The 17,355-nt window shown below is 44.4% G+C and overlaps 1 protein-coding gene across 1 annotated transcript in view; it reads right to left on the bottom strand.

Annotated features, from left to right (window-relative positions):
* FAM185A (family with sequence similarity 185 member A) overlaps positions 1–17,355 on the bottom strand; it is a 51,728-nt gene that overhangs the window by 31,548 nt on the left and 2,825 nt on the right. Inside the window, exon 2 of the mRNA XM_040544562.1 lies at positions 12,907–13,016. Within this exon, the coding sequence (XP_040400496.1) occupies positions 12,907–13,016 (110 nt within the window). The remainder of the gene's footprint in view (positions 1–12,906; positions 13,017–17,355) is intronic.

Raw genomic sequence — 17,355 nt, 5'->3', positions numbered from 1 at the left:
GAAGAAAACCCAAGAAATTAATAATTCTGTTTCTCACTGCAGAACATCATTCCTAAAACCACACTAGAAAATTGGGTTACAGCTATCTTATTAGAACTATAATGCTTCTTAAAAACAATGTTGGACTAAAAAATGGTTGTACAGCTAAAAGAAATACTTGGACAATTTTTTGATCCTGCAAACACCAAGAGGGTTGGAAGTTTTCATTCAAAACCTTTAACTTGCTACTTCATAGCCAACGAAACCAAGAAAAGTGGTAAAATGTCTTCTGTAGTTAGTGGTGGACTCTAGTACTTGGTTAAAGGTTGGACTAGATGATCTAACAGGTCTTTTCCAACCTGACTGATTCTATGATTCTATATATTGAAACATTTACAGTCACAAGAACAGAGACGATCAATAACCACCTACAATTCAAAAGAATACTTCAGGTAATGCTTTCGGTGTATTAAAAAGCAGCCAGAACCTTATAATCTACTGAAGGTTTATTTAATAAGTATTTTAACTGAAATCTGCAGTTCTTTCTTGATTCTTTACATTTTAAATGCTTTCTACCTTCTGGGACAAGGTCATTCCTTTCACCTGGGGCTTAAGGGAACAAAGAAGCTTCCTGTGGGCACCAGCATAGCAGACACATGCATAAAGGATTGTAGTGGGTTTATGTGGCAAGGTTTTGGTAGCAGGGGGTCATGGGAGTGGCTTCTGTGAGAAGAATCTGGAAGCTTCCCCATGTTAGATACGGGCCCCGCTGCTGGCCAGAGCTGAGCAAATAAGTGATGTTGTTTGTGCCTCTGTGAGAGCAGATTTAAGAAAGGGAAAAAAAACCTGCTGCTACACAGCAGCTGGGAGAGAGAGAGGAGTGAGAAACAGCTTTGCAGGCGCCAAGGTCAGTGAAGAAGGAGGGGGAGAGGTGCTCCAGGCGCCAGAGCAGAAGTCCCCTGCGGCCTGTGGTGAGGACCATGGTGAAGCAGGCTGTCCCCCTGCAGCCCATGGAGTACCATGGTGGAGCAGGTGGATGTGGCCTGGAGGAGGCTGTGGCCTGTGGAGGACTCCCGCAGAAGCAGGCCCCGGGCCAGAGCTGCAGCCCGTGGAGAGGAGCCCACGCAGGAGCAGGGGGTCTGGGGGGAGCTGCCGCCCGTGGGGGATCCAGGTTGGAGCAGTTTGCTCCTGAGGGATGGACCCCGTGGTATGGAGCCATATCTGGAGCAGTTCTTGAAGAGCTGCTGCCTGTGAGTAGCCCACACAGGATCAGTCTGGGAAGGACGGCATCCCGTGGAAGTGACCCCACATTAGAGCAGGGGACAAGAGTGACCGAGAAGGAGCAGCGGAGACAAAGTGCTATAGACTTGACCACAACCTCCATTCCCTCATTCCCCTGTGCCGCTCAGGGGGAGGAGGTAGAAGAAGCCGGATGGGGGAAAGGTGTTTTTGGCTTCTTTCCTTTGTTTCTCACTTCTCTAGCTTGTTAGTAATAGGCAATAAATCTTGCTATCTCCTTACTCTAAGTCTGTTTTGCCCATCATGATAATTGTTGAGCGATCTCCCCGTCCTTATCTCAACCCATGAGCCCTTTGCATTGTATTTTTTCCCCCCTTTCCCTTTGAGGAGAGAGAGTTAGAGAGCAGCTGTGGTTGAGCTTGGCTGCCCACTTGAGTAAAACCACCACAAGGATGGATCATCCCTTATACTTGTAATTTTCCTGACATTTTCCTTATTTTCTGAATCAAACAAGGCTCCATGAGTTGACAGAAAAGAAAGAAGCAACATCAAACTCTTCTAAACTATACTGAAATCACAGGGGAGCTGGTCTCAGAAGTCTTACACTGGCTACTCTGCAGCCTGCTTTTCAGTTCATTAGTGAGCATCACTTCATTGCTGCTTGAAGTCTCATGGATAACAGAACTATATCACAGAATCACAGAATTGTAGGGATTGGAAGGGACCTCAAGAGATCATCAGGTCCAACTCCCCTGCCAAAGCGGGTTCCCTAGAGCAGGTTGCCCAGGCAGGCGTCCAGACGGGCCTTTAATATCTCCAGAGAAGGAGACTCCACAACCTCCCTGCGCAGCCTGTTCCAGTGCTCCTTCACCCTCACCATGAAGAAGTTCTTTCGCATGTTGGTGCGGAACTTCCTGTCATCCGTTTTGTGGCCATTGCCTCTTGTCCTGTCCCCACAAACCACTGAAAAGAGGTTGGCCAAATCCCTCTGTCTCCCACACCTCAGGTATTTATACACATTGATGCGATCCCCTCTCAGTCTTCTTTTCTGCAGGCTGAACGGACCCAGGTCTCTCAGCCTTTCCTCACAGGGGAGATGCTTGGACTTCTCCCTTAATTTCCCATTTAGAAAGAACGGGTTGGCCTATTAGAGAGTCCTTCAAAAGTTTTGTTGGCCAAAGAGCTGTAGCCTGAAAGTCAGACATCTCTGCCATACTACAGGAAGAGAGAATGCCCCCAAGGGTAAATTACCCAACATTTTGATGCTTCTCTGAAGTATCAAAACCAAACACACACAAAACCATCAATATTCGTAAATGAAAGAAAACCAAGCATGGCATGCCAGAGCTGGTCAAACACTTCAACAGTTAGCTCTAAGAGAGAATTTGAAGTTATCGAAGTAGTGGAGAATGAAAATGTAAAACCAATGCTCTCTCTGTTTGGGGGCTTTTATTATCTACCGCAATGGCCCGCCCAAGAACTTGTCCCTAAGGACACTAAGTTTTTTCTGGGAGGGGTTATGCACCAACAACAGATTCTGCCCCCGGCTGTCTCTGGCTGATCTTTTTGGGTAAGGAAAGCCAGGATGCTGACCTGGTTGTCTTGGTTTCCATATGCCCACAGATGGAGACGGTAACCTGGAAATGTGGACTGATTGTGTGCCCATAATGCAGACAAGCAGATTAAAAGGCGGCGCCTCTTCCTGCGGTCTTCACTTCTTGGAAGTGCAACTGTGACAGATGAGGTAGGATGAGGATTTTCTCAGATGTTTACTGTGAACTGTGGATCGAGCTTCATGTTCTTTAGTCAAATGAGACCAGTGAATAAGAGAATGTTTAAATTTTCCTTCCTTTAAACAGGCACGTAATGAGTGCAGCAGTGTCACGAGAGGAAAACTCAACTGAGAAGAGCCCAGCGGTAAGATTAGCTCCTTACAAATACACAAGTTCATGCATTTTTTTGGGCATAGGTTGTCTAGCTTGAAGCCTGATACTGTTCATGTGATAAATGGGCAGGAGGGGGCAAAAGAAAAAAAAAAAAAAAGAAATGCTGCAGATACTTGAGACTCTGCTTACCTGCAGAAGAAACTACAAGCTCTTCAAGTGATGCTGTCAGAAGCATGCAGCTAGCTCTCGCGTGCACATTCAGGGAGCCTTTAGTGGAGAAGAGATCCCCAAGTAATGTAGCTGGTGAACATTAGTCACCATATAGATGGAAGAACTGAAGCAACTTCCAGTCCTCTCTCTCACATCTCCCTGCCTCCCTTCCCAGCATGGCCATAAACTAAGGGCTCAGATACTTTTTGTTCTGTCCCTTCCTCTGGGTCCTGGGGTCTGGGCTGCGGTGGTTTGGAAAACACATTGGCTTGAATGAGTCACAGCCCTCGTGGGCAACATGTTGGTCCTTCTCTCATAATGTACATACTTTGTCTGCTCTCCCCTTCATTTAAACAAGATAGCTTTACAAGTGGCCAGAAAAAAGTTAAAAAGTGCAGTCAGCAAAGGCGGTGTGAAATGCTAAAGGCCATTGAAGCCCAACTCCAAATCTCTTTGGTTTTTCTTATTCCCCTCGTTTTCTTCCTTCTTTTTTGTAAAGCCCAGGAAACAATTCAAATTACTGACAGTTTCAGACGTGCAGTCTTCATCAAGTATTTTATTTAAGAATGAATTGCTATAAGCAAGTTGGAGTGATTTAAGTGACCATGAGCAGGTAGGGATGTGGCTTAAAGTCAGCTTTAGGCCTAAATTCAAATTCACTGCTGACAAGTGTAGATGTCACAACAGAATTTCCTTCACGAGTACCCTTGGATTGCAGAAACTGAGCTCTTCTTCTGTGCTTCTCCCTCCCCAGTAAAATACTGCAGACAACTCAAATCCTGGTTAAATATTTGTCTCAAAACAAAGCAAGCACACAAAGAAAAAGTCCAAACAACCCAACACTGCAGACAGAAACTCAGTCTGAAGTACAAGCTATGTCATCATGTACCTACTGCATTGGCAGGGCACGATGGAGCTGTCCGACTTGACCCCGCAAAAGGGCTCTGTAATTCTCCTCAAGGAGAGATGGGAGTCTGCAAGTGCTCTGAGACCCAGCCTGGAGCTCCAACGCCCACCAGCCCCATGGTCCCCGGCACCAGTGAAAAGCAGCCATGGCAGCACCGTGGAGAAAGACCCAGCAGACAGTGAGAGGGCAGACGTGTTCAAGGAGGAACCCCTGGGTGGCGCTTGCCAGATTGAGCCCTTCTCCATCACCATGAAGGAGCTGAAGAGACAATCTGATACGCTGGGTGGCAGGAAGGTGAGTGCAGGAAGGTTCTGCAGTTGAAAATTATTCCCACAATATCCCACTTGTGGTTCTAGTGCTTTTGGAAACAAGAGGAAAGAACGTGCAACTATGCCAAATAACCTTATTTTACAAGGAGACAACAGCACGTGGAAAGTGCAAGATATTGCCAAACATGACAGTGTTCTGAACTATCAGCTAAGCAGCACATGAATTCACAATTTGCAACCTGCAGTGCCACAGAAATTTACCCTAGAGCATCTGGAGAACACTACTGCCAGAACAGCACCCCCTTCCAATCTGCTGCCTCTTCATATCCTTTCTGCCCCCTTAAAACCTTATCTGTCTCCCACCAGTAGCTTTTAACTCGCATCCCCTTGATGTCTTCCAACAGGAAAGTGGGAGAAGCTCACTGCCACCGACATCGACAAGTCAGCCTGGGAGCCATTCACATATTTCTATGGTGGACTCCAGCGTGAAAAGTGGGAGAGCAATCTTTGAGAAAATGTCAACACAAAACGGACAGAACAGCAACGCTGAAGGTTAGCCTTACTACTTTGATCTGATTTCTCACTTTAGTTCAATGCATTCTCTGATCTCTGATTTACCAAAGGCCAACCACACTCGTATCATCAGCCCCCCATACCCCCCAAGAAGAGAACGTGGTGTTCTTATCAATGCAAAACAAGCTTTCCAGCTTTCTCCATTTTGTCTTTTGTATTATGGAGGAGTGACAAAAGCCCGTTAAGTACTTTTTGAAAAAAATACAACAGAATGGTGTCCTATGTTTGAGAAGATAACTTTTGATGAAGACAACCCAAATCTACAAATATATTATCAAAAATATGGGTAGCATTCATCAATTACGAAAAAGCAGTAACTTCAATTTCTAGTTGGGTTAAGATAGCTTGGATTTGGTGACGCATTGCTTTGGTAACAATGTGTTAAATTTAATTGTGGCTTTCTCGTTTCCACAAATTGAGCACTCCATACTTTATGTGTTCTAAAGTAAAAATATGACATAGTTGCTAAAAAGTTGGCAATACTGCTCATTTCACCTATGCTTTTCTTTCAAGATTTGAAACGCATGCACCCATCTTCCTCTCCCCAACTATGACATCTGTTTGTAGTTGCAGTAGGTGGTCACAAATGTGTAAGAGGACTACCAGAAGAGAACTCCACCAAGACAGGCAACACGCTGCTGGACTTCCAGGAGAATGTCTCCTTGAAGGAAAAAATGGCGCTGTATCAGGCTGCTGTGTCCAAGGCAGACAGCAACAACTGCTTTGCCAATGTTAAGATACCAATGTCTCATTACCTTCTTAATTCTTTAAAAATTATTCGAAAAATTTTGCACCCCGTTTTCTTTTCAACTTGCTAGGGTGTTAACTCTACACCTCCTCATACCATGTGGCTCTCTCAGCTGTTATGCAGACACAGCTTGTGTGTGTGCATCATGCTCCGACTTGCCCTCCTTGAGCCTCACCTAACTTTGACAGTTCAAAGCTCTTGGAACATAGGGTTCCTTGTGGTGCTTGTAACCTGCTAAATCATCACGGTACACTGCCGTAAAGGAACCGTTTGGGGTTACACCACTTAAAGTAGAATTGATTTGTGAAAGCCCTTCACGCAGAAACAAAAATCCAGATTACTGTTAATTATGCAATTCTTTGTGTTTGTCTTTAGGAGACCTCAAGTACTACTCAGCCCCAAGTATCAAGCAGCACCAGGGAAGCTGAGTGCAGTCAAATGACCTGCAAAGAAAACCCAGTGGAAGCCTTTCAAACACAAGAGGTAACTTTATCAAGTAATAATTATATCATTCGGCAGGTATACCGAGATGTCGATGCTTATCTGCTTTGGCTCTTACTCCAGTACTACTTGGTATAGCAAGATCTTGATGTTCTGATGACAGCCACTCTCATTTGGCAGTGCATAACAATGGTTTTAGAATTATGTCCTATACAGTGTTGTTTGAATGTGGTAGTTAATGGAGTTTCACGTTCATACTTCTCTGTGATGTTTCAAAGACATTGGCAGAAATATGGAAAATTCTTACGTGTTGCACTAAATCCCGCTGTAAAGTGAAGGTTTTGTGCACAGGTTTCTCACAGGGAACAAGTTACTCTGGAGACAAACGGGGCTTCCACATTGATGCATCACACAGATGAAACAGTGAGTAAGTGGCTTAAGAGTAAAGGCTCACAAAGGAGCACAACGGACCAAGTTCTTGGCAACTATCTTTACTCCCACAAATGTGGGTCTGCTCTTAGGTGACAGATATGGGACATTGCCCCAAGTTGTTCAGTGCCTCCTTCCTCAGCTAAGCACATTCATTGACCTCAATGGGACTTAAGAAACAGCTTCAGATGTCGGTACACAGAGTTTGGCATAAGGTGATAACTTCAAATACGTGTTGAGCTGCTGGAAAGAACTGGACATTTTAAGAGTTGTCTGAAAACACACGCAAATGCTTGCCTTGTAAAGACAAAATTCTGGATAACAAAGGCTCAATTTACAGGAATAGGCCCGCAAATCATGAGCATGGTGTTGAGGCTCTGTTTCTGCAGTTTAATTCTCGTATTAGAATTCATGCATTAGGTTAATTCAAAGACCTCAATAAACTCTGAGCCTGGGCAATTAAATGCATTTTACAGGAGGTTAAACATCCTGAGTATTTGGACCTTTGAGCCTACATGTCTCAATCAATTGGAGAACCACTCCTCTACACCTCATATGCGGTGCTGGTACATCATGGTATCAACTGTCGCACAGGACACTATGCATGCTACATAAAGGTAGAGGTCAACATCATTTCTAACAGGGTAAAAGTTGTGCTGGCTAACCAATTAAAGTGTTACTAGTAGCTACTGTTTCTAGGGAAAAAGATTTCATTATATGTTGATTTGACACCTGTGTCAAGCTGAGGCACGGGAGGTTTAGGCTAGACCTCAGGAAGAGGTTCTTCACCGAGAGGGTGGTTGCACACTGGAACAGGCTCCACCTAGTCACTGCACCAAGCCTGCTGGAATTTAAGAAGCGCTTGGACTGTGCACTTAGTCACATGGTCTAAAATTTTGGGTAGACCTGTGCGGTGCCAGGAATTGGACTCGATGATCCTTATGGGTCCCTTCCAACTCAGGATATTCTATGATTCTATGAATTCAGGTATGGCAAAACAGCAGGCAATAACATGTCCCTCAACAATTCTTCTGTCTTTTTTTTCTATGCATTTCTGTTCATTTGTTCTTTTCTTTTATTCTTTCCATTGCAGAAAGCAATGCACTTTTGAATGAGGAGGCCCCAAAGATTTCCAGAGATGTTTCTAGTCCGCAGGTCAAGAAAATGCTGTTCCTTCTGAAAGAGAGACTATAACATCTCCACAAGATGGAAAGGTCTGTGCTTTTAGCTAGAGGTATCTTCCTGTGCAAATTAGAATTGTGTAAGATTAGACACTGGTCCGCCATACTGTCTGAATTTCTATTTTCACTGTGTAGTTGCCATTAAAAAACGTAACCTGTGAAAATGGTGGGCACAGATGGAGCTTAGCAATCAAGAGCACATAAAGTTGTATTATGTACAGCCTGTAATTCAAAAAGTATTTGTACGATGTGACAAATACAATTGAAAGTAGAACTTGATAAACACTTCCGCTTTTCCTTCTCTGCTGAAGGCAGTCTCTTCTTTCCTTCTTTTTGCTCTCTAAACACGTGCATTTTCTGTCACCGGTTTCTCAGATGCACAGAAACTGTCTGTTTGTGAAAGTAAGTGTGAAATAGGCTATCTGGACCAGCCATTTCAAGGGGCGCAGATGAAGGAAGCGTTGCGCCAACCGCAAAGCACAACGCCTTGTGCTGCTTCCAAAATCAGGGCCATTAATGCAATCATCAAGAATCTGAGGCGATCAACTCAGGGGCAGACGCCTTCTGCAGGAGAGCGGGGGATCGAGGCAGGCAGAGCTTTTTTTTTCCAGCCTCGAGGCCACTCCAGGCAGCCGAGGGAGCAGCCACGGCCCAGCATCTCTCGTGAGGGAGGCTGACGAGGCGTGGGCGGAGCCAGCAGCGGCGGGCCGTTTACATCGGGCGTCGCCGCCATTTTGCGGCCACTCGTCGAGGCGATCGGCTCCGGAGCAGACGCCTCCTGCGGCGGAGCGGGGCATCGAGGCGGGCAGGGCTTCTTTTTTCCGGCATCGAGGCCACTCGAGGCAGGCTGACGAAGAGCGGGCGGAGCCAGCAGCGCCCCCTCCCTGGCCGTACAAAGGCAGCCCCTAGGGAGCGCTGCGGCCAGGACGGGCAGACACGGAGGGTCCCCTCACCGCCCTTTTCCAACGGTCTTTCCCAATGGTGGTTGTAACCTGCCCGTGAAGAGCCCAGCCATGGTGTCCGCCAGGCAGAAAACCATGGCCTCTGCATCTCTTGTGGGCTGAGACCAAAACGCAGATGGAAGGGCCATGACCCCCCATGGCAGATGCCTACATGCAGACAGGGCCCCTGAGGGCTGAAAGAGCTTCCCCGACCCCCAGCTGTGGGGAATTCCAGAATCCTGAAGTCCCCCTAGAGTCCAACGACAGAATTGGGTGTCGTGGTAGCAAGTGTGCTTTTTGAGCAAGTTGCTGTCTTCCTCAACAGGCTGTGAAGCATCCAGGAAATCTGAGCAAGAGACTGATGCTTGGTATCAAGTGCTGGCACAGGCTAAGCAACAGCCCTGCCTTAAGTCCTCTCAAGGGACTGCTAAGGGAGTCTCCGATCCTAAATTGCCCTAATTGATGGATGCGCAAGACTGTACTGGGATGTTAACTTTCCCTGCAGCAGCCCACACAGTGCTATGCTCTGCACTTGTAGCTAGAACAGCTCTGGTATCACACAGGTGTTGTGTCTGCTGCAGAGTAGTTAGTGCTGGCACAGCACCAGGACTCTAACTCTAACCATCCCAGAGCCAGCAGGCTGAGGGTGGGCAAACAGTGAGAAAGGAACATCACCAGTGCAGCTGACCTAAACCAACCAAAGGGATATTCCATACCAAATGATGTAGTGTCACGCACAGCAATAAAAGGTGGAAAAAGGAAGAAGAGGGTAGGAGTGGGCTCTCGTTGTGAAATTGTCTGTCCTCCCAAACAACAACTACGTGTATTGAGGCCCTGCTTCAAGGACATGGTCAAGCACTGCTCAGTTGTGGGAAGTAGAGAGTAATTTCTTTCCTCTGCACTTCCACACAGACTTTATTTTTTTCCCCCCCTTTTCCTTTTTTCCTTTTAGTTAAATTGTTTAATTAATAATAATCTTTCCTTAATAATTATTTTTCCCTTTAATTAAATTATTCTTATCTCAACCTATGAGTTGTTCTTTCCTTTACTTCTTCACTTCCTCTTCCAAGGAGGGGGAGTGAGAGAGTGGTTATGGTGGAGTTCAGCTGCCTAGCAAGGTAAAACCACCACAAAGACAAGGGAAGCTGGACCCTCATCTCTGCTCAGAGCAGGAGGAGGAATCTCCCCCTTGCCCCTGAAGTGCCCCTATGCAATAGGTATGATGCTCTGGGGAAAAAAAAAAAAAGCCCCAGGAAAGGGCAACAGTATAAACGTGGACCAGCAAACCACCTATATAAGAACCAGTGCCACAAAAAAAAGCACAAAGGGTGTTGGTGATTGGAGACTCCACTCTGAGAGGCACTGAATCGCCCATTTGCCGCCCAGACAATCTCTCTCGGGAGGTTTGCTGCCTGCCTGGGGCCCGCATCCACAACATCACAAAGAGGCTACCAAGCTTGGTTAAGCGACAGGACTACCACCCATTTCTACTCTTTCACATAGGGACAAGTGAGGTTGCAACAAGGAAACTACAAAACATCAAAAGGGACTTTGTGTCCCTTGGAAAGATGTTGAAGGGATGGGGAACCCAAGTAGTGTTCTCCTCATTCCTCCCAGTAGGAGACCTTGGGACCCAAGGAGGAGGCAATGTACAAATCAGGTGAATGATTGGCTGCAGAGCTGATGCCATGCTCAGGGTTTCAGGTTCTACAAACTCCACAACCTCCCTGGGCAGCCTGTTCCAGTGCTCCTTCACCCTCACCATGAAGAAGTTCTTTCGCATGTTGGTGCGGAACTTCCTGTCATCCGTTTTGTGGCCATTGCCTCTTGTCCTGTCCCCACAAACCACTGAAAAGAGGTTGGCCAAATCCCTCTGTCTCCCACACCTCAGGTATTTATACACATTCATAAGATCCCCTCTCAGTCTTCTTTTCTCCAGGCTGAACAGACCCAGGTCTCGCAGCCTTTCTTCATAGGGAAGATGCTCCAGGCCCCGTATCATCTTTGTGGCCCTCCGCTGGACTCTTTCCAGGAGATCCCTGTCTTTTTTGTACCGGGGAGCCCAGAACTGGACACAGTACTCCAGGTGAGGCCTGACCAGGGCAGAGTAGAGGGGGAGGATCACCTCCCTTGACCTGCTGGCCACACTCCTTTTTATGCATGCCAGGATCCCATTGGCCCTCTTGGCCTTGAGGGCACACTGCTGGCTCAAGTCAACGGGTCGTCCACCAGGACCCCCAGGTCCTTCTCCTCAGAGCTCCTCTCCAGCAGGTCGTCCCCCAGCCTGTACTGATACGTCCGGTTGTTCCTTCCCAGGTGCAGGACTCTACACTTGCTCTTATTAAACCTCATTTGGTTTCTTCCTGCTCATCTCTCCAGCCGATCCAGGTCTCGCTGAATGGCAGCACAGCCTTCTGGCGTGTCAGCCACTCCTCCCAGCTTTGTGTCATCGGTGTACTTGCTGAGGGCAGACACTATTCCCTCTTCAAGGTCGTTGATGAAGATGCTGAACAGGACCGGACCCAGCACCGACCCCTGGGGAACGCCACTAGTCACAGGTCTCCAGCCAGACTCTGCGCCGCCGATCACCACCCTCTGAGCTCAGCCAGTCAGCCAGTTGTCAACCCACCTTACTGTCCACTCCTCTATCCCACATTTTCTCAGCTTTGCTAGCAGGATGTCGTGGGAGACAGTAACAACAGCCTTGTTAAATCAAGGTAGATGACATCCACTGCTCTCCCTCCATCTACCCTGCTGGTGATGTTATCATAGAAGGCAACGAGGTTGGTCAAGCACGATTTCCCCTTGGTGAATCCATGCTGACTACTCCTCATAACATTCTTCTCTTCCAATTGCTTCGAGAGGGCATCCAGAACATTTTTTCATTTACAAAGTGTTAAACTTTAAAAGTCTCTTATCTTTCGAGTATCTGAGAAAAGATGGCCACCGGATTAGTTAGGATTTTGAGGGAAGACAACTTTCTCCATGACATCACAAAAATTCTTGCCAGTTGTGATGGCATCCTGTGATTACCGTCAATAATGCTGGCTAAAACTGCTTCTCATATTACACAGTTTCTCATATTTTCACTTGCTGTTATATATATATCCTATATATATATATATATATATATAACATATATATGTTACATATAGTCCTCATTTTTAACCAGTTCCACAACATCTGTAACATACAGTACTGTTAAAAAGTAACCAAAAATCTGACAAAAAGTTATGTTCAACTACACAGAATCTGGACAATGCAGATTGTCTGTAGGTAACTGAACATGGAGGAGTAAACCTGATTCTATGGTATGTTAAGTTTCCCGGTAAGTTGAGCTTCCCCATGCATGCTATATAATCATCTCTTATCACTGTAAGGAAAAGGTTGAAAGGTTTTCCATATCTCAGAAATACTTTTAAAAAGAAACAAAAAAATCTTTTGAGTTTATACTAATTGCTGCACATACAATCTTAATTAACTAAAATTTATTCCAAACATCACCTAAATTGCTTATTCTTTCACTACGTCCACAAAAGAGTGTGTCAGCAAACTTGAAGTCTTAAGATCAAAAAAACAAGGTCATGACCCTGTCATATACAGTATTTATCAGTATATTCAGTTGGGTACTTCGGACATGTCATTTCAGTTTCAAGTTACACATTAATCTAAAGAGTTTGTCAACAGCACTGGTACATCAGAATTAAGAAAAAATACAGATGTAAAAAAAAAAAGAGATAATGTATGCTGTGAAGCACCTCATAGTCCCAAACGAGCAAACGTAACTATTAGTTTGCTGTTCAGAGAAAGGAATTCCCAGACTTTATTTTTCTCGTGTGCGCACACAGCAGCACCACTGTTTCTGCTGTCTTCAGCTATCAAAGATGCCTGGACTTCCTACTTCATGTTATTTATGGCTATTGACTTTTTGTCATAATTGTATGCAATAAATAAGGCAAGGTGCTACACACGCAGTAACATTTAGAAATACCAAAGGGTTTTTAATCTCTGGAACTGGCACCCAGTATTTTTATTTTTTATACCATATTCCATCACACAATCCCTTTTAAAACACTAATAGAATAAGGAAGGGTTCATTGTACCTTTATTGACTGCAAGACACTAGTCCCCTTCTCAGTTTCTATTCTGCAGTTACTGCATTCAATTTTCTGAATCTTCACACAGCCAGTGCCTGATGTTTTGATATCCAAATCTAGAATTAAAAGAGAATTAGCAACAGAACCATAAGACTCAGATCTGTTTAATGTAGTACTTGGTTACAATACAGTAACTATATGCAGTAGGATAAATGCTGTATAATTATCATCTGCTTACCTCTGGCAAGGTACAGTCCTTTAGTGATTTTTTTTTTTTAAACCATTCCTACACTCCACCTCCACCACACAACTACCTAGCCACCATATCTACTAACAATTCTACCCTGTCATGGGTTTTGGGGTGGGAAAGCTGACAAGCAGTTTGAAACCATAAGGAATAGCAGAACTCCATTACAGGAGATGTGTTTGTATTAAGTTAGAGTTCACCTTGCTTAGACCTATGCTGCTTCAGCCAGCAAGCAGCGTAACACAAAAACAGGTACAGAAGCTTGCATGCACCATTCTTCCCTAGCCTGCTGGAAGGCCTGACTTACCCTCCAGGCATGAAGGAGCTTGAATAACTGTTTGCAGTCTGAATCACCTCACCTTATTATTGTTCACAGGCTGCCATAAAGAAAACTCACTGGATCTTGTAGATAATGTGGCTATCAAGTGAGTAATTTATGGGCTCCTGCAGGAGCAGCACAAACATTTTTCTGCTACTTAAACTCAGGGATGAGCTCAAAGGACCAGGGAGAAGCGTGAGAAGGTGCAATCTGGGGATTCTGACTGCAGTGATAACCATTTATTTTAATGATCACTATAGACACTGGTAAAAGGCAAAGCAAGGAGAAGAAAGAAAAAGTTTTGTCTTTTCTTATGGAAAAGAATCAGAAAAAGAATGGAAGAATATAGGAGAATGTAATAGGTGTCATTTAATATGTTGCAAGAAGCAAGTAATTAGTGCTAGAAGAGATGCAGTGAGCTTACTGCACACTAAAGAAGGGGGGAACGAGGAAGGGATAAATCTGGGAAAGAAACCTTCATTTAAGCAACTATGAAAGCCCTCCCTTCATCCTCACCATCTGCTAAGGTGACCAGAAACATTCTAAGAAATAGAGGGGAAGAATCAGAGTATATATAACAGGCTCTGCCCCAACAAGAAACCCCAAGTCAGACCCACGAAATGGCAGAGGCTGAAGATCAACTGGCACACTGCTGCTCAGACCAGGCACTGGAACCACACTGAGGGCAGCTTGCAGAGAAAGACAACTCCAACTGACAACGAAGGAAGGTTCTGCCACCTAACAAAACAGGAGGATTCAGTACAGCAGGCGACAGATAAAATATGTTTAATTTCTTCGCTTCACGACTGCTACCTTCTTGTTGCAGTCACCTAAAGGCTAAGTTTAATGAAGGATGCAGACAGTATTTGTGGGGCAACAATTTAAGAAGACAAGGATCCCAGAAGAACTGGACTAGAGAAGCAAGTTTCCCAGAAAGCCTTTCTGTTTGTAGATACTGTTTTCTTAGCCTCCTCACAGAAAAAGAGGTAGATGCGCAGACCTCCAAGAAAGTGATACTGTGACCAAGATTTTACCTGACTGTACGTTTCTTAAATTTAATTTCTTAAATTGAGGCATGTAAAAGCACAAAAGGATGCTGACAAGGGATTGGTGACTAACAGAGGCTGGAGGGCCAGCATTACAATGTTTATATTGGCAAAGCCTAGGCAGTTTCACCAGACTAAAAATATCAGAGTGGTATCAGATCTATTTCAATTTGATCAATGCTGATCTGCAGGCTTTTAAGTTGTTGAGACGTGTACGTGAGACATTTCCAAAGTGTTTTCTTTCCTGGGAAGTAGTTGGATTGTTTAAATGCAGTTCACAGAGAGACACTGATAGAGGCACAGACATCTGAGCTTGAAACAGCATTTCCTTGTACAGCACAAACCTGGAGAGTTCGAAAAGGAAAACAGTATTGTTTCTGAAATACAAGCTGTCTTACTCAAAACTGCTCAGTTCACCCACTGGAAAACTGCATGGTCCTCAGGAGAGCCTACATCCAAGACTTTTGCTACCTTACTTTCAGAGAAGAGAAGACACAAAAAGCAGCTTGCTTGTGCAAACCTTTAAATTCCATCAGTATGGCAGCTTCTAGCTCTTGTCACTTCTTTTAAGATAAAAAAAAAGAGGAGAAGGCTTAAGAACAGTCAGTTCAGCCATGATACCAACTTAATGAGACTTCGCTAAGAATAAAGATAACAAAAACTTCTGATCCTGCATGGTATATTACAGCCATCATGTGAAAAGTAGACTAGTAATGTAATCCTAGACATACTGAAGATCTGTGCCAAAATAGGATGCAGAAGTCCATGAATTCATGTGTGCGCTGTTAAGAAACGCAGCATTCCTGGCCTGGAAACACACATTCTTGATCCTTTGCAGAGTCAGAGTGCATTGCTAGCCTTGATTGAGGAAGAGTTAGTGGGCAAGGAATGCCTGTCACATGAACAGGCTTCCTGATGCAAGAATAAGTGACTCCCAGAAAAGGCAGGCTAAGAGTTGGATAATATTGCTAACAGAACGTCAACAAACAAGGAGGAATAGGTTACAATCCATTTCAGTGCCAAAGCTCCACAAATAGTCTGATTTCTCCTTGGCAAAGCTGAGGGACTTCAGCCACACAAACCTTGAAGAACGCACAAAGATCTTTAAAGTGCAAAGGACTTGCATTGAAAATAAATGTGCACAGGAGAAAAAAAAAAGACCTGTGATATGAACCTGTAGGCAGAGGTATCCCAGAAATACCACCTTAACCTATAATATTTAAAATAAATAGCTTATCAGCCTGTTCCAAAGTGACTCACCAGCACTGAACCACTAGAAATACTTCATGATGATCCAATTCTCTGCTTGTATGGGAAGCTTACCAGTACATGACCATACTTGTTAAGATAATTCAGTTTTATTTACTAAGGGCATCAGATTACAGTATTTGCTGCTCTGAGGCTCCTAAACATGGCAGATTTACAATATACACTGATGATTGTTGTTTCTCTACTCAGTTAATATGTTAAGACTTAAGAAAATACACTGTTGAAAACATATCTGTTTTCCATTACATTTACAAAAGAACAAAAAGCAGAAACAAGTATTCCCAGGATCCTGGGTTCTCCCCTCATAAGTAGGATGAAAAAATGTTTAAGTGATAACATAATTTTGTGATATTGGTGATTCACAACAGCTTTCAAAACCCACACGTGCATTCAGCTTGCCTAGTTATGCCTACAAGAATCTACAGTATTTAACCAAAAATGAGAGCGATCTTATGGGCTTACATAAGACTGACGTGGTATAGTTAAGGTCTCACAAAGAGAGAACTGACACCAGAACAACCAGACAAAAATACACTGGCTTCTAAATTGGCCCAGGCCTGGAATGCTTGAGGGGATAGAATTTTGGTATTCTACTCAGGGAAGCTTGGCCACTGCTTCAGACTTGATGGTTCTCCTACACGACTTCGGCGTAGCTGCCAGAACAGTCCCTTCCCCAGGGTATAATTCAGAAAAGCATTGGAACTGTCCGCTAAAGGAGGTTGTAGAGTCTTCATCCTTGGAGGTTTTCAAAAGCTGGAACTAGAAACCTCCTGAGGCCCCCATCAAACCTGAATTACCCTATAATTCTAATAATACATACCTACTAAAACTACATGTAGGAACTACATAGGAAGAAAAGAAGGATGATTCTCAAATTCTGGTTATGCCAGACCTCAGCTGGCTTCACCTGAGGGTTTAGTCAACATACATTAACAAGAGAGAGCTGGTTTCAGGGTTAGTCAGCACATGCTGTTCTAGATGCCAAGTGGGATTCCCTTCCTGTGATAAGCAGACTCACAACCTACAGCTATATGCCCATACCATCCCTGGAATAAATAGCTAAGATACATACAACCTGAAGTAAAATAAATAAAAAATCTGCTAGATTAAGGAGCAATTCATCAACATCTATTATTTGTGAAGGTTAAATGTGTCGGAGGATGATCAGATTGAGTAGGATATTGAAAGACTATGAACAGCACAAGACTAGCCACTGGAACAGAAACAGAGCATCCTTCAGCAGTCAGCCCGGTAGGGCTAATACAAGTTGTCTTTGGTTTAAGGTGTGTATTTAAACTTGTCATCCAGCACCTTCTGCAAATGTTCGTCAGGTTCTGTGGAGTTTTAGCCAACTTGAAGTTTCCTGGGTAAGTTCCAACCCAAATTGCAAAAGCTGTTATGAAATGCTTTCACTTCTAAAAAGGAAACTAACTAGAATACTGTAAGGACATCCACATCGACTTCTCAGCTTCTTACAGTCGAGTGACAGAAAAGTGTTGAGATAAAACAGTCTAAACAGAACAGGGCCAACACCCTCACACGGGCAAGGAAGGCCAGAAAAAAGCTAGAATGTT

Source organism: Cygnus olor, chromosome 1, assembly GCF_009769625.2.
Source record: "Cygnus olor isolate bCygOlo1 chromosome 1, bCygOlo1.pri.v2, whole genome shotgun sequence".
NCBI classification, from domain to species: domain Eukaryota; kingdom Metazoa; phylum Chordata; class Aves; order Anseriformes; family Anatidae; genus Cygnus; species Cygnus olor.
Note: the sequence above shows the minus strand (reverse complement) of the source record. Positions and strands in the feature narration are given on the sequence as shown.